Source organism: Capricornis sumatraensis, chromosome 3 (assembly GCF_032405125.1).
Source record: "Capricornis sumatraensis isolate serow.1 chromosome 3, serow.2, whole genome shotgun sequence".
NCBI lineage: Eukaryota > Metazoa > Chordata > Mammalia > Artiodactyla > Bovidae > Capricornis > Capricornis sumatraensis.
Genome location: NC_091071.1, coordinates 135191951 through 135216269, shown reverse-complemented (window position 1 = coordinate 135216269; position 24319 = coordinate 135191951). Strand labels below are relative to the sequence as shown.

Sequence of the window (24319 nt, the reverse complement as noted above, 5' to 3'; positions counted from 1 at the left end):
AAGGCAAAATGATAGGATACTGAAAGAGGAACTCCCCAGGTCAGTAGGTGCCCAATATGCTACTGGAGATCAGTAGAGAAATAACTCCAGAAAGAATGAAGGGATGGAGCCAAAGCAAAAACAATACCCAGTTGTGGATGTGACTGGTGATAGAAGCAAGGTCCGATGCTGTAAGAGCAATATTGCATAGGAACCTGGAATGTCAGGTCCATGAATCAAGGCAAACTGGAAGTGGTCAAACAGGAGATGGCAAGAGTGAACATCAACATTCTAGGAATCAGCGAACTAAAATGGACTGGAATGGGTGAATTTAACTCAGACGACCCTTATATCTACTACTGTGGGCAGGAATCCCTCAGAAGAAATGGAGTAGCCATCATGGTCAACAAAAGAGCCCGAAATGCAGTACTTGGATGCAATCTCAAAAACGACAGAATGATCTCTGTTCGTTTCCAAGGCAAACCAGTCAATATCACGGTAATCCAAGGCTATGCCCCAACCAGTAACGCTGAAGAAGCTGAAGTTGAACGGTACTATGAAGACCTACAAGGCCTTTTAGAACTAACAACCAAAAAAGATGTCCTTTTCAATATAGGGGACTGGAATACAAAAGTAGGAAGTGAAGAAACACCTGGAGTAACAGGCAAATTGGGCCTTGGAATGCAGAATGAAGCAAGGCAAAGGCTAATAGAGTTTTGCCAAGAGAACGCGTTGGTCATAGCAAACACCCTCTTCCAACAACACAAGAGAAGACTCTACACATGGACATCACCAGATGGTCAACACCAAAATCAGATTGATTATATTCTTTGCAGCCAAAGATGGAGAAGCTCTATAGAGTCAGCAAAAACAAGACCGGGAGCTGACTGTGGCCCAGATCATGAACTCCTTATTGCCAAATTCAGACTTAAATTGAAGAAAGTAGGGGAAAGCACTAGACCATTCAGGTATGACCTAAATCAAATCCCTCATGGCTACACAGTGGAAGTGAGAAATAGATTTAAGGGGCTAGATCTGATAGATAGAGTGCCTGATGAACTATGGATGGAGGTTCGTGACATTGTACAGGAGACAGGGATCAATACCATCCCCATGGAAAAGAAATGCAAAAAAGCAAAATGGCTGTCTGGGGAGGCCTTACAAATAGCTGTGAAAAGAAGGGAAGCAAAAGGCAATGGAGGAAAGGAAAGATATCAGCATCTGAATGCAGAGTTCCAAAGAATAGCAAGGAGAGATAAGAAAGCCTTCATCAGCGATCAGTGCAAAGAAATAGATTAAAAGAACAGAATGGGAAAGACTAGAGATCTCTTCAAGAAAATTAGAGATACTAAGGAAACATTTCATGCAAAGATGGCTAAATAAAGGACAGAAATGGTAGGGACCTAACAGAAGCAGAAGATATTAAGAAGAGATGGCAAGAATACACAGAAGAACTGTACAAAAAAGATCTTCACAACCCAGATAATCACAATGGTGTGATCACTCACCTAGAGCCAGACATCCTGGAATGTGAAGTCAAGTGGGCCTTAGAAAGCATCACTACGAATAAAGGTAGTGGAGGTGATGGAATTCCAGTTGAGCTATTTCAAATCCTGAAAGATGATGCTGTGAAAGTGCTGCACTCAATATGCCAGCCGATTTGGAAAACTCAGCAGTGGCCACAGGACTGGAAAAGGTCAGTTTTCATTCCAATCCCAAAGAAAGGCAATGCCAAAGAATGCTCAAACTACCGTACGATTGCACTCATCTCACACGCAAGTAAAGTAATGCTCAAAATTCTCCAAGCCAGGCTTCAGCAATATGTGAACCGTGAACTTCCAGATGTTCAAGCTGGTTTTAGAAAAGGCAGAGGAACCAGAGATCAAATTGCCAACAGCCACTGGATCATGGAGAAAGGAAGAGAATTCCAGAAAAACATCTATTTCTGCTTTATTGACTAGGCCAAAGCCTTTGACTGTGTGGCTCACAATAAACTGTGGAAAATTCTGAAAGAGATGGGAATACCAGACCACCTGACCTGCCTCTTGAGAAACCTATATGCACATCAGGAAGCAACAGTTAAAACTGGACATGGAACAGCAGACTGGTTCCAAATAGGAAAAGGAGTGCGTCAAGGCTGTATATTTTCACCCTGCTTATTTAACTTCTATGCAGAGTACATCATGAGAAACGCTGGGCTGGAAGAAGCACAAGCTGGAATCAAGATTGCCGGGAGAAATATCAATAACCTCAGATATGCAGATAATACCACTCTTAAGGCAGAAAGTGAAGAGGAACTAAAAGGCCTCTTGATGAAAGTGAAAGAGGAGAGTGAAAAAGTTGGCGTAAAACTCAACATTCAGAAAACGAAGATCATGGCATCTGGTCCCATTACTTCATGGGAAATAGATGGGAAAACAGTGGAAACAGTGTCAGACTTATTTTTTGGGGCTCCAAAATCACTGCAGATGATGATTGCAGCCATGAAATTAAAAGATGCTTACTCTTTGGAAGGAAAGTTATGACCAACCTAGATAGTATATTAAAAAGCAGAGATATTACTTTGCCAACAAAGGTTTGTCTAGTCAAGGCTATGGTTTTTCCAGTGGTCATGTATGGATGTGAGAGTTGGACTGTGAAGAAAGCTGAGCGCTGAAGAATTGATGCTTTTGAACTGTGGTGTTAGAGAAGACTCTTGAGAGTCCCTTGGACCGCAAGGAGATCCAACTAGTCCATCCTATAGGAGGTCAGTCCTGGGTATTCATTGGAAGGACTGATGCTGAAGCTGAAACTCCAATACTTTGGCCACCTCATGCGAAGACTTGACTCATTGGAAAAGACCCTGATGCTGGGAGGGATTGGGGGCAGGAGGAAAAGGGGACAGAAGATGAGATGGCTGGATGGCATTACTGTCTCGGTGAGTTTGGGTAAACTCTGAGAGTTGGTGTGGACATGGAGGCCTGACGTGCTGCGATTCATGGTGTCGCGAAGAGTCGGATACGGCTGAGCGACTGAACTGAACTGAACTGAGAGCTACACTGAACCCACTCCAGTGTTTTTGCCTGGAGAATCCCAGGGATGGGGGAGTCTGGTGGGCTGCCATCTATGGGGTTGCACAGAGTCGGACATGATGAAGTGACTTAGCAGCAGCAGCAGCAGAGCTACCCTGGATAGTACTGTTTTATTGACTGCAAGTGAGACCAGGGGACTGATTGACACGGTCCTTATGTTTATTTTTATATCTTTACCACATATAAATGCACCTATAAACAACAGATGATGTTATTTTGCATATTAAAACTTTGTATCAATAGTATTATATCACTTATGAAACCTGCTTTATTTTGCTTATCATTTTGTCTTTGAGATTGTTATTGTTGTTTAGTCACTCAGTCATGTTCTACTGTTTTGTGACCCCATGGGCTGTAGCCTGCCAGGCTCCGCTGTCCATGGAATTTCCCAGGCAAGAATACTGGAGTGGGTTGCCATGCCCTCCTCCAGGAGATCTTCCCAACCCAGGGATTGAAGCCGTGTCTTCTGCTTGGCAGGTGGATTCTGTACTTCTGAGCTACCTGAGAAGTCCATGTTTTTGAGATTAATCCCTGTTAATACACGTAGTTTCCATTCATTTATTTTAAGCTGCTGTACCTTATTCCATTGTATATGTGCGTGCTAAGTCACTTCAGTTGTGTCTGATTCTGTGTGACCTTGTGGACTCTAGCCCACCAGGCTCCTCTGCCCATGGGATTCTCCAGGCAAGATTACTGGAGTGGTTGCCATGTTCTTCTCCAGGGGATTTTCCCAACCCAGGAATTAAACCCATGTCTCTTATGTCTCCTGCATTGGTAGGTGGGTTCTTTATCATTAGTGTCACCTTGGAAGCCCTATTCCATTGTGTGGTGTTACTTGCTCAGTTGTGTCCAACTCTTTGTGACCCGGGCTCCTCTGTCCATGGAATTTTTCAGGCAAGAATACTGGTGTGGGTTGCCATTCCCTTTTCCAAGGGATCTTTCTGACCCAGGGACAGAAGCTCGGTCTCCTGCATTGCAGGCAGATTCTTTACTATCTGAGCCACACAGAAGCCCATTCCATTGTATAAACCTACCACAATTTATTTATCCATTTTGGTGTTGATGGCCATTTTATTTCCAGGTGTTTTTTTTTGGTGATTACAAACAATGCTGCAAGGTACCTTCTTGAGTGAGTAACTGTTTACATGTGAGTTTCTCTAAGGTATATCTAGGAATGGACTTGCTGGGTTGCAGAGTACATGCATCTTCAATTTATTCAGTTCAGTTCAGTTGCTCAGTTGTGTCTGACTCTGTGACCCCATGGACTGAAGCACACCAGGCTTCCCTGTCCATCACCAACTCCTGGAGCTTGCTCAAACTCATGTCCATCGAGTTGGTGATGCCATCCAACCATCTCATCCTCTGTCCATCCATTTAATTTATTGGGTATTATTGGGTATTTCCAAATTGCTCTGAGTTTCTAAAACTCCATACCTTTATAAATAATGAGTGTTTAGAGACTTAAAATTTTTTTGCTAATCTGATTTATATGAAATCAGATTTTTGTTTTAATTTGAATTTTCCTGATTAGCAAGCTTGACTAATAAATAAATGGTTATTTATTTAGGTTCCCCCCTAAAGAAAACAATAAACAAACAAACAAAAAACCCACAACAACCCATTTTTCATTTGAGCTCATTGTCTTTTTCATTCTTTATTAGTAGCAGTTTTTGGTGCATTTGGGGTGCTAATACTTTGTTGGTTAAATGCACTACAGAAATTGTCTTCTGTATTTCTTTTTTCAACTGTAACATGTCAAAAACTTTAATTCTAATATAATTGGGCTTGTCAATAATTTTTTTTTGGTTTGTATTTTGAGTCATGTGTAAGAAAATTTTCCCTTCTTGAATTCATAAATATATTCTTGCATATTTTCTTCTAAAGGCTTAAGAATTTTGCTTTTCACACTTAGATCCTGAATATATCTGATACTTTGTGAAGTAAGGATTAAAAATTGGATAACCAGTTATCTCAAAATTATATAGTGAATAATAGTTTGTGCTTTCCCTACTGTTTTATAATACTTTTCCACATATCATTTCTATATGCTGCTGCTGCTGCTAAGTCACTTCAGTCGTGTCCAACTCTGTGCGACCCCAGAGACGGCAGCCCACCAGGCTCCCCCGTCCCTGGGATTCTCCAGGCAAGAACAGTGGAGTGGGCTGCCATTTCCTTCTCCAATATATAGGGGTGCATTTATTTCTAGGTTTTTTATTCTGTCTGTCCCTAAGTCAACATCATACAACCTTAAAGTAATTTTTGATATTTGACTAGGAAAACTCTTCCTCTTTGCTTTTCTTCAAAATTGTATTGGCTATTTTTGGCCCTTCTTTATGAATTTTGGGATCAGCTTCCACCAAAAACCCTATTGGGGATTTTTAAAAATGGAGTTCCATTGAATTAATAGATACATTTAGGGAGAACTGTCTTCAAATCTATGAATATTATATGTAGCATTATACAGAATATTATATTTATTCAGGCCTATTTTTAGTTAATTTAATAAAATTTATAATTTCTTCATGAAAGTCTAATACTTTTTTTAGATTTATTGATTTATTGCTAGGATATATATATGTGTATATTTTATATACATAGGATATATAAAATATTTTATATTATAATAATTATTATATATGTATATTAATATAAAATACATACATACTATATATGTCTTAAAATTACATTTATTCTGCCTTCCTATATAATCGATACCACTAGACAACTAAACAGTAGAAGGAAAAAAAATTCTGGCAGGAGTTTCCCAAGTAATAAAAGAAGAAAGTATGATAGGATTTCAATATTACTATTTCATAATCTCTAATGAATTAAGGGATCTGCAGCTGCTAGCATCATGAAGAGACCAGTAAACACCATGCCTCCCCAGGGAAGAACAAGAACACAGTGCCCTCCTCCGTAAAGTCGTCTTGTCAAATGGAAAAACCAAACTTGACTCTGATCAAGTCTCTAGAGCTAAGTACTAATTTATAGAAAATACAGAAGACAGAGAAGCATGGAAAACTGTGCCATGAGAACACAATCAGCAAAGTCTAGATTGTGGGAAACTCTATAGGGCAAGTGACCCAATTTCCTAAAAATAAACTAAATGAGGGAGGAGAAAAATAAATGAGGAAAACCGATAAAGCCATATGTCAACCAAAAAAAGTCATATTAACCAACCACAAACAAAATAAAAAACAATTATAATAATTTTGAGACAATTAGGATGTTGAAAAAATTGATCGGATATCCAATTATATTAAAGAATAGTTCTAATTTTTAGATACAACAGTGGTATTATGGTTATGTCAAAAGAGTCTTTTCTTGTCTTTTAGAGATATGTACTCACATGTATATGAGTAAAAGGGTATGAGCCTGGAACTGGTTTCAAATACTATGGAAGGGAAGAAGGGATTGGGAATATGGGTGAACAGTATTGGCCAGAAGATGGGTACGTGAGACTCATTGTCTTGTCCATCTTTGTGCATGTTTGAGTTTTTTTATAATAAGAATTATTTTAAAATTGCATTATAAATTGTACTTTATTTTGCAAACACTAATCTTTTCCACAATTGATTTTTTAATATTGATCTATAGTTAGGGAAAGATTGAGGGCAGGAGGAGAAGGGGGTGACAGAGGATGAGATGATTGGATGGCATCATCGGCTCACTGGACATAAGTTTGAGCAAACTCAGAGAGATATTGAAGGGCAGGGAGGCTTGGTGTGCTGCAGGCCACGGGGCTGCAAGGAGTCAGACACAAGACTGAACAACTACGTTTAGTAATCTTGCTGAATTTTGTTTGTCTTTCAATAGCTTGTCTTTAGAGGCCTTCAGACTTTTTACCTAAGTAGTACTATTGTCTGAGAATAATGACAGTGTCATTTCCTCCTTTGTATTCTCTTCTGTTTCCCTTATTTTGCTTTCTCTACTGTACTGGAACGATGGTGAAAGAGAAGCAGTGATAGAGGCCGTCCTTATCCTAGTCTTGCCTCTAATGAGGCTGCTTCAGAAGTTCTACCATTCAAGTGTGATGTAAACTACTCTTTAACAAAGTCAGGTATTCCTCTTTCATTCCTCGTTTGATCATTTTCAGTCAAATGGGTGAATTTTATAAATTGATTTTTCCTTTTGCATCTATTGAGATGATCCTAAGTACAGATACAGATTTTTGAGTGTTAGACCATTTTCAGTTTGTGGGGTAAACTGAATTCAGTTGTGGTAGGTTTGGATACACGTATATGAGTGAGACTGGTCTATAAATTTTCTTTCTTATGCTGTTCTTGTCTCTAGTTTCAACTTCTTTTTGGTTTTGATGAATTTGAGTGTCAAGTTAGAAATAAGCTTTACTTCCTGGGAGGTGAAGAGGATTTTCAGGATCAAGGGGCAACAGCTGTATTCTGGGATTCTGGAGGGTTTCCATCCTGGGCTGAGTGGAGTGAGCCAGAAACGGTCTTTTATAGTGAGCCACTTCTCACTATAGAGGAGAACTTTGAAATCCTTTCCAGAAGAAAAAATAAAGGAGTCATAGAGGGTGCAGGTCATCTAGGCTGCTAAGAGCTAGCAGACTACGCTGAACCCGGTGCCAGGGCTCCAGGCAGCGGAGCCTGACAGTGTAGGGAGACTGTGCAGACCAAGGCAGAGCAGTTCTGGAAGTGAGGAGCCGAGACCCACATTGCGAGGCGGCCCTTGTGCAGTGGGAAGCACCTTCCAGGCTATGGATGCTGGTGCAGGAGCAGTGCCTCCTCTCCTGGGTACATCCTTCTGGTCTCCCTATTTTATCCCCAGCTGTAAGAGAAACTTTTCATCAATGGCTGCTTCACTTCTTGGCACAGATTAGGTAGTCATTATTCTTGTTCCTTTCGGAGCTGTTTATTCCTGGAGTTGGGAACTGCTCCTGAGGAAACGCCTTCAAAACCAAACTAAATTGATCTAAACTAAATGAAACACCTAGGGACACTGAGTTGAGACAGACTTGGGTTACCTCGGTTTTCATTATTAGCCACAGTTTTGCATGATTCTCTTGGCTTTTAGACCTCAAGTTCCTTTACCTACAATAGAGATTCTAAATAATCTCCAAGTTTCATGCTGGCTTAAAAAAGAAAAAATGCTGCCATAATTTTGTGGTGTTTCTCCGACCTTGTAATTATTTCCTAATCAGAAACACATGGACGGCTTTTACCACTTTTAAAGAGCCAGGGGCTTGGAGTATAGAAACCTGAGTTCATGGCTCAGCTCCTTCACTTAGGGCTGTGTGACCATGGGTTAGTTACCTAACCTCTCAGCCTCATTTGCCTCTTCTGTGAAACAGGGATAAAGCACCTTATCTTATATGGTTATGGTGAGGATAAAATGAGATAAAAGTACCAAAAGAAAAAAAAAAGCACCTTGTAAAGTGATCTGCTTCAGATTAAGTGGTAAACATTCCTTCCCTTTTCTCTACCCAAGTGATGATGTCCCGAAAGCTAGCCAAAAGATAAACTTTATAAATGGCAAAGTTTATACTGTTTGGCTGGCACTTCAGAGTGTTGCCCATTTGCCTGCCTTCCACCTTCTTCCCACAGTCTGAGTCGGCCTGTTGGGCAGATTTTGAGACCGTCTGGCTCTGAGGGTGTTCACCCAGGCCTGGGATCCGCAGGAGGTCTTGGCAGGGAGAGACATCACACACCACAGCTGGGAGAGGGCAAACCGGCACAGGAGGCCCGGAGCACTGACCCTCAGGGGCCAACCGAGCCTGCAGTCCCGGCCTCGCTGCAAGGAGGTCAGGAACGACAGGTGGGGAAGGCCTGGTGCTGGCGGCGCTGCAGGTCCGGGAGCCTCTGGTGGGCGTGCGGGGCGGGAACCAGAGAAGCCACCACCCCCTGGGAGGCAGAGACAGACGCTGCTGGGGCCTTCCCTCTCCCCGATTTACCACACGTTTTTTTTTCCTCTTGGAAAACCTGCCTGAAGACTCTCTTCTTTCCGATTTCTCCTGGGTGTGTGTGTGAAGCATTTCTTCTCCGTTTCCCTTTGACCTTTCTGCTTTCTCCCCGACTACCTGCCAGCACTCTAGGGTCTGCAAACGTTCCTTTTGGTAACTGTTAACAACCAGGAGAATTGATCTCTACAGATGGAGTCTGCAGCCTTGCCTCTGCCCAGTTCTGTGAGAAAGGACAGTTCAGTTCAGTTCAGTAACTCAGTCGTGTCCGACTCTTTGCGACCCCATGAATCACACGCAGCACGCCAGGCCTCCCTGTCCATCACCAGCTCCCGGAGTTCACTCAGACTCACGTCCATCGAGTCAGTGATGCCATCCAGCCATCTCATCCTCTGTCATCCCCTTCTCCTCCTGCCCCCAATCCCTCCCAGCATCAGAGGGAGGGATTTTCCAATGAGTCAACTGTTCACCTGAGGTGGCCAAAGTACTGGAGTATCAGCTTCAGCATCATTCCTTCCAAAGAAATCCTGGGGCTGATCTCCTTCACAATGGACTGGTTGGATCTCCTTGCAGTCCAAGGGACTCTCAAGAATCTTCTCTAACACCACAGTTCAAAAGCATCAATTCTTCAGCGCTCAGCTTTCTTCACAGTCCAACTCTCACATCCATACATGACCACAGGAAAAACCATAGCCTTGACTAGGCGAACCTCAGTTGGCAAAGTAATGTCTCTGCTTTTGAATATGCTATCTAGGTTGGTCATAAATTTTCTTCCAAGGAGCAAGCGTCTTTTAATTTCATGGCTGCAGTCACCATCTGCAGTGATTTTGGAGCCCCCAAAAATAAAGTCTGACACTGTTTCCACTGTTTCCCCATCTACTTCCCATGAAGTGATGGGACCAGATGCCATGATCTTTGTTTTCTGAATGTTGAGCTTTAAGCCAACTTTTTCACTCTCCTCTTTCACTTTCATCAAGAGGCTTTTTAGTTCCTCTTCACTTTCTGCCATAAGGGTGGTGTCATCTGCATATCTGAAGTTATTGATATTTCTCCCGGCAATCTTGATTCCAGCTTGTGTTTCTTGCAGTCCAGCATTTCTCATGATGTACTCTGCATAGAAGTTAAATAAGCAGGGTGAAAATATACAGCCTTGACGTACTCCTTTTCCTATTTGGAACCAGTCTGTTGTTCCATGTCCAGTTCTAACTGTTGCTTCCTGACCTGCATACAGGTTTCTCAAGAGGCAGGTCAGGTGGTCTGGTATTCCCTTCTCTTTCAGAATTTTCCACAGTTTATTATGATCCACACAGTCAAAGGTTTTGGCCTAGTCAATAAAGCAGAAATAGATGTTTTTCTGGAACTCTCTTGCTTTTTCCACGATCCAGCGGATGTTGGCAATTTGATCTCTGGTTCCTCTGCCTTTTCTAAAACCAGGGAGTTCACGGTTCACATATTGCTGAAGCCTGGCTTGGAGAATTTTGAGCATTACTTTACTAGCGTGTGAGATGAGTGCACTTGTGCAGTAGTTTGAGCATTCTTTGGCATTGCCTTTCTCTGGGATTGGAATGAAAACTGACCTTTTCCAGTCCTGTGGCCACTGCTGAGTTTTCCAAATCGGCTGGCATATTGAGTGCAGCACTTTCACAGCATCATCTTCCAGGATTTGAAATAGCTCAACTGGAATTCCATCACCTCCACTAGCTTTGTTTGTAGTGATGCTTTCTAAGGCCCACTTGACTTCACATTCCAGGATGTCTGGCTCTAGGTGAGTGATCACACCATCGTGATTATCTGGGTTGTGAAGATCTTTTTTGTACAGTTCTTCTGTGTATTCTTGCCACCTCTTCTTAATATCTTCTGCTTCTGTTAGGTCCATACCATTTCTGTCCTTTATCAAGCCCATCTTTGCATGAAATGTTCCCTTGGTATCTCTAATTTTCTTGAAGAGATCTCTAGCCTTTCCCATTCTGTTCTTTTAATCTATTTCTTTGCATTGATCGCTGAAGAAGGCTTTCTTATCTCTTCTTGCTATTTTTTGGTGGAACTCTGTATTCAGATGCTGATATCTTTCCTTTTCTCCTTTCCTTTTCGCCTCTCTTTCACAGCTATTTGTAAGGCCTCCCCAGACAGCCATTTTGCTTTTTTGCATTTCTTTTCCATGGGGATCATCTTGATCCCTGTCTCCTGTACAATGTCACGAACCTCATTCCATAGTTCATCAGGCACTCTGTCTATCAGATCTAGTCCCTTAAATCTATTTCTCACTTCCACTGTATAATCATAAGGGATTTGATTTAGGTCATACCTGAATGGTCTAGTGCTTTCCCCTACTTTCTTCAATTTAAGTCTGAATATGGTAATAAGTAGTTCATGATCTGAGCCAAAGTCAGCTCCCGGTCTTGTTTTTGCTGACTGTATAGAGCTTCTCCATCTTTGGCTGCAAAGAATATAATCAGTCTGATTTCTGTGTTTACCATCTGGTGATGTCCATGTGTAGAGTCTTCTCTTGTGTTGTTGGAAGAGGGTGTTTGCTATGACCAGTGCATTTTCTTGGCAAAACTCCTTTAGTCTTTGCCCTGCTTCATTCCACATTCCAAGGCCCAATTTGCCTGTTACTCCAGGTGTTTCTTGACTTCCTACTTTTGCATTCCAGTCCCCTATATTGAAAAGGACATCTTTTTTGGGTGTTAGTTCTAAAAGGCCTTGTAGGTCTTCATAGAACCGTTCAACTTCAGCTTCTTCAGCATTACTGGTTGGGGCATAGACTTGGATTACTGTGATACTGAATGGTTTGCCTTGGAAACGAACAGAGATCATTCTGTCATTTTTGAGATTGCATCCAAGTACTGCATTTCGGAGTCTTTTGTTGACCATGATGGCTACTCCATTTCTTCTGAGGGATTCCTGCCCACAGTAGTAGATATAATGGTCATCTGAGTTAAATTCACCCATTCCAGTCCATTTTAGTTTGCTGATTCCTAGAATGTTGATGTTCACTCTTGCCATCTCTTGTCTGACCACTTCCCATTTGCCTTGATTCATGGACCTGACATTCCAGGTTCCTATGCAATATTGCTCTTTACAGCGTCAGACCTTGCTTCTATCACCAGTCACATCCACAACTGGGTATTGTTTTTGCTTTGGCTCCATCTGTTCATTCTTTCTGGAGTTATTTCTCCACTGATCTCCAGTAGCGTGTTGGGCACCTACTGACCTGGGAAGTTCCTCTTTCAGTATCCTATCATTTTGCCTTTTCATACTGTTCATGGGGTTCTCAAGGCAAGAATACTGAAGTGGTTTGCCATTCCCTTCTCCAGTGGACCACATTCTGTCAGACCTCTCCACCATGACCCACGAGCAAGGACATATTCCCTAATTTCGCTGTGCCTCAGTTTTCCCATCTGGCAAAATGAAAATAATAAGAGCTCCTTCTTTACAAGATTGTTATAACAATTAAATGAAGCAATTTGCAGAAAATGCTTAGTCTGATGCCTGGCACACAGTGAGAGTAAACTGCTGCCCCTGTCACTGGCTTCATTGCAAATGGGTGAATGCACTCTGCGTTCAGTTAACTCCTTCCAGCATGTCTGGCATCACCTCCTCCAGGCAGCCCTCCCTGACTTTTTCCCATCTCTGCCATGTTGGTCTGCACCAGCTCTCTTGGAGTGCTAAATACATTGAAGACACAGATGGTTTAAACCATGCCTGCACCTGTCTGGGTCCTCTATCAGAGTAGGTGTTCCATAAAGAGTGTGTCTTATCCAGTCATGGAGGGCCTGGCAATTAGCACCCTGCTAATCAGCAAATAGTTGCTAAGTAAATGAAGGAAATCCCCGTTTGTGTAGTGAGTGCTTGAAGACTCAAGAAGGCCCAAATCTGGGGTCTGAACCCTGGAGCTTCTTGGTGGTAACACTGAGACTTCCACTCTTCGCTTTAACAGAAACAATCCCAAGATCACCGAATCACAGGAAATGAGCAGTAGAGATTGAAAGGTGAGCCTTGGTATTTCCTGATGAGGGAGGAAGCCAAAGCCTAGAAGCCAGCAGGTTCCTGGCAGCCTCACGCTGGTACAGGAGGACCATGGTAAAGCCAGTACTCTCATTCTTGACCTGCTGGGCTCTCACTCACCAGCTGCTGTGGCTGAGCCTGGGCTCCTTGTGCAGCACGGGAGCTGCTGGTCTCCTCCCAGACTCTCTGGGTCAGGGCCCACCCAAGGTTGACTGGGCGGCAGAGCTTTATGTGTTGAATGGCAGTTGGCTTTCCCTGGGAGTGGGTGTGGTGGAAAGAGCTTGGGAAAGAGCTTGGGAAGGAGCTCTGCCCAAGAAGAGCTCCTTATCACTTATCACCAAGCCTGGTGACTCACAGATGCAGAGAGAGTGAGGGTGGAACATGGACTCAGAGATTATCCAGCCCTCCTCCTTGGTTTAAGGGAAAGGAATCTACCGCCCAGAGAATTGATGTTCTCTAGGCTCTGGGGCCTCATCAAAGGCAGAACTGGTAACTGAATCCATATCTTTCGAATCTGAAACTCAGTCTCCTCAATGAGGCTATTCTAAGGTTTTTGAAATAATAATAGACACACGAAGCACTTGAAGATCTTGTTAAGGCACAGGTAGGCCTGGGAAGAGACCCCAGATTCTGCCCAGATTTCTAACAAGTCCCAGGTGGATTTTAATCCTAAAGGAAAAATCAACCCTGAATATTCACTGGAAGGACTGATGCTGAAGCTGAAGCTCCAATACTTTGGCCACATGATGTGAAGAGCAGCTGGTGGGCTGCTGTCTATGGAGTTGCACAGAGTTGGACACGACTGGAGCGACTTAGCAGCAGCAGCAGCAGCAATAAGTATGTGTGAAATTGGATTAGACTTCAGTGCTCTGGGGGAAGTGGCAGCGTCATCAAATGATAGAGAGGGCGAAGGAGAGCAGCTGGTGTTGGCCGCTCCCTAAGAAGGGGCTCATTTTCAAAGAAGGAGGTCTGGCTCCTTTGGCAGTTCCTACTGGGGTTGCTGGAAATGAGAGCACTGAAGCCTTACTGAAGTCTCTGCACTTGAAAGTTATCAGGCAAATTCTCAAATGCATCGTAATTTTTAGTTTTCCCTTTGACGCTGTAAAGACCAATGGGAAACAGGGATACACAAGCTCCTTTTCTCAGGCCAGTCACAGAGGAGGTGGCTAAAACATGTATGGTGTCTGCAGCAGAGAGAGAAATGGAACTTCCCTGGCGGTCCAGGGACTGGGACTCTGAGATTCTAAAGCAGGGGGCATGGGTTTGATCCCTGGTCAGGGAACTAGGATTTCGCATGCCGTGTGGCACAGCCAAAAAAAAAAAAAGGAAGAGAGAAATGGCCCACCATGGTGACTCTGAGTCTATGAGGTAGGGGAAGTGGTAGCATCTGCCAGACAGAGCCATCTACCCACCTTGGCAGAGATGCTAAGTCCCACCTAATGTCGATTCTGCCCTGTGTTTGGGTGGCAGACCCCCTCACATTTTAGGTTGACACATGAACATACAGCAAGACATTTCATTCCCCAACCTCACTTGTAGCCAGGTAAGCCAGCGGGATATGAGCAGAGGTGGAAGAGGTGCAATTCCTGAATTAGGCTCTTACAAGGCAGCTGAGCCTTTCCCTCCCGTGTCCTGCAGGGTGAGGGGGAAGCTGAGCCAGCTCTGACCAGGCAGACAGGGGTGACAGCAAATGGAGTGCCAGAGAGATGATAAGAAAGAGCCTGGGTCCCTGGACAGCCCTGTGGAGCGGAGCTGTCCCACCCCCTGCCTGCCAGCTCAGATTCTTCCCTGAGAGAGAAATAAACCTTCCCTCTTGTTTGGTCTTTGTTAGAACAAACATCCTAACTACTGCGCGTCTGTCTCTTGCATGACAGAACAATGATGCTCTGGGCCTTTCTTCCTGGTAGAATAGAAATGGTTGGTCTCTAAGACTTTCCGCCAGATCTGCCTTTTGTCTCCTACCCTGTATTTTTTCAGGCTAGTCACTGGGGAGCCCCTGCATGCATCTTTCAAAGCTCCTGAGACTATTTTAAGGTCTGCCACATTCCGAGGGGTTCTGTCACGACTGCAACATGACCTCATTCAGACTGGGTCTGCTACCTGACCCCGGACCTCAGCAGAAGAAGGACTCTCGAAGAGGACTCAGTCAGCCCCTGAGAGCCAGCAACCCCACCCTGCCTCCCTGAAAATGAGATGGATTTGGAAAGTAAGTAAATCATTGTGTTACATCACGTTAAACCGAGAACAAGTCTTTCCTGATAGGGCTACTAAAATAAGGTATTTAAGAAGTAGCCTGGTATCTAACCTTCAGTGAGTACTCACTGTGTGCCGAGCATTCTTGCAAGCACACTATATGTATTAACTCCTGTATGTCACAACCACCCCACAAGAGAAGTACTATAGTATCCCCGTTTTACAGATGAAGAGAAAAGATACCCAGAGAAGTTTAGTAACTTACTCAAAGCTGCACAGTTAGTAAATGGTGGAGCCAGGATTTGAACGCTGGGACTCAGATTTGATAATTGGTGCTCTTTTTTCTTTTGGCTGTACTGTGAGACTTGCAGGATCCTAGTTCCCTGGCCAGGAATTAAACCCAGGCCCACGGCCCACGGCCCACGGCCCACGGTCCCAACTGCTAGACCACCATGGAATTCCCAATAATAGATGCTCTTGATCATTGTGATGCTGCCTAAACAGAGCCCTCCAATGTTCATACTCCTATCATGTCCAAAAGAACAGATTAAACGGAATCACTGTCAAAATTCAGAGAGATAAATCCTCGAAGCAAGGCCCAAGATTGTGGTTCTCAAAGTGTGGTCCCTAGACCATTAGCCTCAGGATCACTGAGGAACTTAATAAAATTGCAAATGCTATGACCTCAGCCCAGATCTAGTGAGTCAGAAACTCTGGAGGCCCAGGCATCTCTATTTTTACAAGTCTTCCACATGGTTCTGAGGCACACTGAAGTTTGAGAGCAGTTGGCCTAGGAAATAAACAAGAATTGAAAGAAGAATGGAAATTTTGGACTTCGCTGGTGGTCCAGTGGATAAGAATCTTCCTGCCTATGCAGGGGATACAGGTTCGATCCCTAGTCTGGGAAGATTCCACATGCAGAAGAGCGACTAAGCTCATGTGCCGCAACCTCTGAGCCCACGTGCTGCAATCACTGAAGCCTGCATGCTCTAGGGCCTGAAAGTCACAACTACTGAGACCCTGGGCTACAGCTACTGAAGGTCTTGCTTTGCTACAAGAAAAGCCACCACAATGAGAAGCCTGTGCACCGTAACTAGAGAAAGTCCACGCACAGGGGTGAAGACCCAGTGCAGCCACAAAGAAAACAAAAGAATGGAAATTTTATTCCTTCCTTGGACTTTGGGGGTGAGAAAGAGAGGCAGAAAGAAAAGTTTCATATTTAAAATAAGAGCTGTTTCCCAAGCCCTCTCTGATTTGGGGGTTGCTGATTTGAGTTGTCTTGTGAAAACTTGCATGCTGTGTTCTCAGCAAGTCCAAGACTCGGGGTATTCTCACTGGATGTGGCCCTGGCTCATTGCTTATAGTTAATCTTGCAGCTCACTACTTAATTTAGAGGAGGAAAAAAATCCTGACAATTAGTTGTAAGACCTATGAGGGGAAAACTGATCCTTAAATAGTTTAAAAAAATTCCTTGGCATTCCCTCCTTTATTTCCCTTCAAAGATTTGAAATCCTTTTTGAACATTAGCATTTATCATTTGGGACAGGCAAATGCTTTCTTTAATTTTCTGTGGTGATATTTCATTGGGTTAAAGACTGTCTGAGTCATCTTTATGGAACTGAGCCGGGGCCTGTCCCTCCCAGGAAATCTGTTTTGACTGACTTGGTCATTGCTTAGATTTGGCCATGTTCTGCACTGCGTAAAACCTCCACTGCACTTGGCCAAGACCTTGGAGCCTCATCAGTGTTCACAATCTGGACATGCGATTTACGATATGGAAGATCTGAAGACTGGAATACATTTCCCTGGCTATTGTTACTCAGCTTTTAAAATGGAGGTGGCAGGAGATGTAGGTCAGCAGAAACCTTGCTTAAAAGTTTGACTGAACACAGGGATCAGGCTACTGTAATATTTTATTGTCTGATATTCAGAAGCAATGAAAATTTTTAAAATGAGTATAAAATTATAATGAATATTAAAATTAATTTGAGGAGTGGAGTGTCATTTGAAAAAAATAGCAATAGATATAAACTAGAAAAAGATCAAGTTAGGGTGCAACCCCCAAATCCATGACTTGCACTTTTATCTCCAGTGAGCTCTGTGGTCTCTCTCACCCTAGGAGGGTCCAGACAGGATAGAAAGAATTGTGCCATCATTTCATTCTCCAAGCCAGGCTTCAACAATACATGAACCGTGAAATTCCAGATGTTCAAGCTGGTTTTAGAAAAGGCAGAGGAACCAGAGATCAAATTGCCAACATCCGCTGGATCATGGAAAAAGCAAGAGAGTTCCAGAAAAACATCTATTTCTGCTTTATTGACTAGGCCAAAGCCTTTGACTGTGTGGATCACAATAAACTGTGGAAAATTCTGAAAGAGATGGGAATACCAGACCACCTTACCTGCCTCTTGAGAAACCTGTATGCAGGTCAGGAAGCAACAGTTAGAACTGGACATGGAACAACAGACTGGTTCCAAATAGGAAAAGGAGTACGTCAAGGCTGTGTATTGTCACCTTGCTTATTTAACTTCTATGCAGAGTACATCATGAGAAATGCTGGACTGGAAGAAACACAAGCTGGAATCAAGATTGCCGGGAGAAATATCAATAACCTCAGATATGCAGATGACACCACCCTTATGGCAGAAAGTGAAGAGGAACTAAAAAGCCTCTTGATGAAAGTGAAAGAAGAGAGTGAAAAAGTTGGCTTAAAGCTCAACATTTAGAAAACAAAGATCATGGCATCTGGTCCCATCACTTCATGGGAAATAGATGGGGAAACAGTGGAAACAGTGTCAGACTTTGTTTTCTGGGGCTCCAAAATCACTGCAGATGGTGACTGCAGCCATGAAATTAAAAGACGCTTACTCCTTGGAAGGAAAGTTATGACCAACCTAGATAACATATTCAAAAGCAGAGACATTAACTGTGCCGACTAAGGTCCATCTAGTCAAGGCTATGGTTTTTCCTGTGTTCATGTATGGATGTGAGAGTTGGACTGTGAAGAAGGCTGAGCGCTGAAGAATTGATGCTTTTGAACTGTGGTGTTGGAGAAGACTCTTGAGAGTCCCTTGGACTGCAAGGAGATCCAACCAGTCCATTCTGAAGGAGATCAGCCCTGGGATTTCTTTGGAAGGAATGATGCTAAAGCTGAAACTCCAGTACTTTGGCCACCTCATCTGAAGAATTGACTCATTGGAAAAGACTCTGATGCTGGGAGGGATTGGGGGCAGGAGCAGAAGGGGACGACAGAGGATGAGATGGCTGGATGGCATCACTGACTCGATGGACGTGAGTCTGAGTGAACTCTGGGAGTTGGTGATGGACAGGGAGGCCTGGCGTGCTGCAACTCATGGGGTCGCAAAGAGACAGACACGACTGAGTGACTGAACTGAACTGAAAGTGTGGCTGTGAGAAGGTACATGGTTACTCATTGAGATATCCAAGTTGAGATTCATATTCATTAAAAGGCTATGGTACATGAATTACTTCATTTATCCCTCATACACACTTATGAGGGGAGGGCAGTACTTTTCTTTTTTTTTCTGACAATTTTGCGGTCAAGCCATGCAGCATGTGGAATCTTAGTTCCCCGACCAGAGATCAAACCTGCATCCCCTGCAGCGGGAGCTAGGAGTCTTACCCGCTGCACCACCAGGGAAGTCCAAGGGCAGTCCGGTATTTATCTCTGAAAACAGGATACTGAGGATACTGAGGTGCGGAGGTTAAGAAATAGGTAGTCCATCTCCAGAGTCCAGGCTCTCCACTCATCTGCTCAGATCTGCTGCTGACCGGCTATCCAGAGAACCTTATGTGACTTACAGAAAGGTGTCCCAGTAGAAGGACCAAGTAGGGGAAGGAGCCTCCCCTGGGTGGATGAACCCAGGGGTGCAGCGCCTGGGAACAGAGCAGAGGCGGGATTTCAGCCCCCTCTGGCTCCCTCTAGGGATTCCCTGGTGGCTTAGACGGTAAAGTGTCTGCCTGCAATGCGGGAGACCTGGGTTCGATCCCTGAGTTGGGAAGATCCCCTGGAGAAGGAAATGGCAACCCACTCCAGTACTCTTGCCTAGAAAATTTCATGGATGGAGGAGACTGGTGGGCTCAGTCCGTGGGGTCGCAAAGAGTCGGACACGACTGAGAGACTTCGCTTTCACCTTCTGGCTCCCTCTGCTGGACGCTTTTATACAGCAATCCACGAAAGCAATTCTGGCGGACCCTGCATCCACTCCTTGAGAATGCAAGTGTTTCTCACACAACTGTTTCCACTCCTGCAAGATAAATACCACCTCTGTGGACCGGGGCCTAGCTAACTGAAGCATCCTGTAGCAAGCTCAGGTGCTACCCCGCAGGGAAGAGCTTCCAGTTCAGGGTATCAGAATATGAGCTATGCCCCAAAGCCTAGTTCTGGGCCCAGTCTTTCCCAGAGTCATCATCATTATCAAATGCAACATCGTTTTTGGAGGAAGCCACATTCAAACAGCTCTGGTCACCCAGAGCTGTGGGTGTCAGGGGCTGGGTTTCCAAAGGTGCTGGTCTACCTTTGTTGTAAGGTCGTCCCTCCAGACAGGGAATCTCAGGTCCCTCACCTGTATACCCAAGTGCTGAGGAGAGCAGGAGAAGCCAGAGACAGACGTGCATGTGGGGTCTTTTTGTTAGGCCCCAAAGTCTCCACTGCCTTCCATCAATCTGCAGCTGCTGGCAGGCAATAAATCTCTCAAGTCCAAGGACATAAAAGCATGACATTATCAGTTGGCTTGGGATGCATTAAGAGTGCATCAGAGTCTATACTCTGACTTCCAGCCCATGGCCTAACAGGAAATGGAACGGTCATTCCTCATTGACATCTTTGAACAATGCACAGATGCACAGTTCATCCCACAATTATCATAATCAGTTATGATAAAACCCAACCCAACTGTCTCTACCTGGAGCGTCTGGATGATTTTCTCTGAGTTCTCCGCCTTCCTCATGATCGTCCATCTCTTCTCTACTTGCCTGTTAGGTAACAACAACAAAAGACACATAAGACCCAATAAATGCAAGTATTCCTAGGGTCCATGCCCTTTGCTACAACGAATCCAGCTTTCTTAGTGGTCTCTTCTCCTCCTTTGTCAGTTTATTTTAACTTAAGTGTCCAAGAAGTCTGCTGCCAGGGTGAATGGCCCTGAAGAGCCAGGTGGGCTTAGCAGTGACCTTGAGCACTGTCTTCATCTGTCATTCTCTGGGGAAGGCTTATCTACGTGTCCAAGCTGTGCTCCATGCCTGGCATACCTGGGGAAAAGAATGTTGCTGGCAAAGATTGACTGACAGAAGGCAGCGAGGTACCCGCAGGGACTCGAGGGGGTTCCAGTGTGACCACTGCAGAGATGGGGCAAAGTGGAAAGGCTGGGGACAAGTCAGACTCTCAGTACCTTAGTCCTTACCTTGAAAACAGATGGAAGGTACTGAGGAATTGAAGTGAGGGAGCGAAAGGGTCAGGCTTGTAGGGTTTCCAGGATAACCATGGATTGGATTTCTTATCACATGAAACCCTTTCTTCTTTCTCTGACTGATACAAGCTGCTTGCAATCCCACAACCCAGAAATCTCTATAATGATGGTCCTCAACACTGGCTGCGGAGAAGGCAATGGCACCCCACTCCAATTCTCTTGCCTGGAAAATCCCATGGACGGAGGAGCCTGGTAGGCTGCAGTCCATGGGGTCGCTAAGAGTCGGACACGACTGAGCGACGTCACTTTCACTTTTCACTTTCATGCATTGGAGAAGGAAATGGCAACCCACTCCAGTGTTCTTGCCTGGAGAATCCCAGAGACAGAGGAGCCTGGTGGTCTGCCGTCTGTGGGGTCGCACAGAGTCAGACATGACTTAGCAGCAGCAGCAGCAACACTGGCTGCATCTTAGAATTATCTGTGGAATTTATACAAAAAAATTCTTAGGCAGTTGTTGTTTTTCAGTCTCCAAGTCACGTCTGACTCTGCAACCCCATGGACTGCAACATGCCAGGCTTCCCTGTCCCTTACCATCTCCCAGAGTTTGCCCAAATTCATGTCTATTGAATTGGTGATGCCATCCAACCATCTCATCCTCTGCCACCCTCTTCTCTGTTGCCTTTAATCTGTCCCAGCATCAAGGTCTTTTTCAATGAGTTGGCTCTTCTCAGCAGGTGGCCAAAGTATTGGAGTTTCAGCTTCAGCATCAGTCCTTCCAATGAATATTCAGGACTCATTTCCTTTAGGATTGAAGATTCCTAGGCCCTAACCTCAAACATTAAAATCAGACTTTCTGGAGCTAGAGCATTTTTAAGGCTTCTTGGCTGATTCCAATATGCAGCCAGGATTGAGAACCATGGGTCTTCTCTAGAGGGCAGGAAGAGCAGTCCTTGAGTTGCCAAGGAAATGTGGCTGGTAGAGTCAATGACTCAAATAAAGCCCCCAGTGTCCTATAAGGCCAGTTCTTGGCCTTTGTCACCTGAATCTGCTTAATACACAGCTTCACTTCAGCCATGGAGAAGGAATCTGAAGGGCCTAGAAGCCTCCCCTGGGACTCAGGTTCCTCACCCTTTAGCTGACAGTCAGTTTTCCACTTTATCATCAAATACCTAAGCTGCTTTGAGAAGAGACAGTTATCTGCTAATTTGTTTGGACATTCTGTGCTTGTTTGGTGGCTTTTTACCCTGTGTGCTTCTCACCTGTTACCTTAGTGTTTGTGGCTGCTAAGCTATTCTGACTAAGAAAACCTACAGCAGGTAAGTAACTTTCCTTCTTTTGCATGTGTCCTTTTGGAGACAAAGCAGATTTGGCCTGATGCAGTAAAAAAAAAGAAAAAAAGAAAAAAAGAAAAAATTCATCCCTGAGTAAATGGAAAGGTTTTTTTTTTTTTAAAAAAAAAGATTGCAGGAAAAATCTGCCTCAGTCTAGTAAACTGCTAAGTTAGAAGACTAGAAAAGAGATAAATTTTAAAAAATCCTGTTTATAAATCCTTTTAGTCTAACAGGAAATTGGATTAAAAGGGAAAAACAAGCTTCCTCTTTTGGAAGAATTTCAAAACCCAGAAGAATAAACCTTCAGTCTTAATAGCAAGCAGCTATGAGCTTTCAGGGGCAAGAAATACTCTTCTCCTTTCACAGATGGAGAGATGGAGACAGAATTGGGGATTTGGAAAGAATTTTCTGATGAGTCCCTGTTAGAAAAATAGTTTTAATTTGAAATTCTGGGGGGCTTCCCTGGTGGTCCAGTGGTTAGGACTTCCTGCTTCCACTGCCAAGAGTGTGGGGTCAATCCTTGGTCTGGGAACTAAGACCCCACAAGCCATGTGGTGTGGCCTTAAGAAAAAAAATTCTGCCTGTTGCTTAGAAAGGTGTCAAAAACCTATCATTTTTTACATATATGAACACAGATGTGAAAAGACATTTCTGAGGTCATTCATTGCAGCCTATTGGAAACAACTTACATGCCTCGTCAATTGGGGAGGTATTAAGTAAATCATGGTAATTTACATGATGGAATACAATGCAACCATTAAAGAGGATCTCTTAATGAATTGAAGTAGAACTCTAAGATATATTAAGTAAAACAAAAAAGTAAGACCCTAAGCAAAGTGTATAATACGTAACCTGCCAAATCACTTCAGTATTGACCGACTCTTTTTGATCCTATGGATCAGGTTCCTTTTGTCCATGGGATTCTCCTGACAAGAATACTGGAGTGGGTTGCCATTTCCTCCTCCAGTATAATATGTGAAAACATATATAAAATGTGTCTTTACCCCAGGAAGGGTACACAGGAAACTAGGCCATAGTGGTGTCTGATGGGGAGGGAGCCCAGCTGGGAGACATGCCCTTTAATAGTTAAATATTTTAAACCTCCTGAATATATTTTGAATTCAAGATTTGAACTGAGAAAACTAAAACTAAATAAAATGCTGTTGCTTTTAATGAGTTACAAAGGCAATGATTGAAACACAGGCAATAGTACTCGTTAAGTGAGCAAACAAACCAAAAGACAGAAAATTCAGATCCCAGCTCAGTTATTCTGGCCAAGTCGTTCGCTCTTCATCTGTTCATTCAGCTTACGACTATATATTGAGTGTCTGTTGTGTGCAAGGGACTGTGCTGGGCACTGGGGGCACCGAGCTGAAAAAATCTGTGAGAAGCTCAGTAGCTTGTTTCTCAATAGAGAAACAAGAAATCTCACCGTTGCCATGCAGTATGATAAATGTAGTGATATGACAGATTTCTGCAGGACCTCAGGGGAGGTGAAGCTAAATTAGGCTGGGGAGGTTTGTTTACCAGTGGACGTGGTGCTAAGTCCTGCGGGGAAGGGGAGGCGGGCAGTTCCCGTGGAGCAAGGAGGATGTGCTGGCGCCGGGGATGGTCGGCATGGCTTCAGTGCCCAGACAGTGGGGATCAGACTCTGACCAGCCAGATCTTGCATATTGCAGTCTGGAGTTTTTTAAAAAATTTTTCGTTTGCTCTATTTTTCTATTTATAAAAGAAAATACATTTTTTGATGCCAGGATTTAACCGGAAGGCCAATGGGGACGTGGTAGGAAATTTCAAGCAAACCAGTGGCATGACTGAGCTGTATTTAGAAAGAGCGCTGGCAACAGCATGGCATTCTAGGGCTGGGGAGGAGTGCGGGTGAGAGGATGGTAACAGACACCTGGTAAACACAACTGCAGCGCTAAAACCAGACAAGAGAGACAGTTGCCCGAGGGGTTGGGATGCAGGCCCTGCACTCAGACCTTGTGCGCTGAAGCTCGGATCCTACATCTCAGGCCTTACAGATCATGGAGGTACTTACTTCCTGAGCCTCAGTTTCTGCAACAGACAGGGGCTGGGCCAGGTGTCCTGAAGGTCTCAGCTATTCTTGGAGAAACTTCCACTGGCCCTGCCCTCTCCCCTCACACCCAGCCCACTATCTGAGCATGGTACTTCTAGGCCCATGGCAGGCTCCAGGAAAGAACTACAGAGCGAATTGGGGAGCAGGAGCCAGAGGTGGGGCTCCAGCTGGCCTCGCGCTGTATGAACGGTCACAGCCTCTCCATCTGTGAAGTGGGAGTAATGATACATTTTGTAGAGAGTTCTTGAAAAGCTAAATTAGGAAAATATATTTGGAAATTCTTTGTAACATATCATTTAACACATGCATCT

The 24319-nt window shown here is 44.0% G+C and overlaps 1 protein-coding gene across 1 annotated transcript in view; it reads right to left on the bottom strand.

Moving 5' to 3' along the window:
• KIAA2012 (KIAA2012 ortholog) overlaps window positions 1–24319 on the bottom strand; it is a 130285-nt gene that overhangs the window by 24868 nt on the left and 81098 nt on the right. Inside the window, exon 14 of the mRNA XM_068968703.1 lies at window positions 20094–20163. Within this exon, the coding sequence (XP_068824804.1) occupies window positions 20094–20163 (70 nt within the window). The remainder of the gene's footprint in view (window positions 1–20093; window positions 20164–24319) is intronic.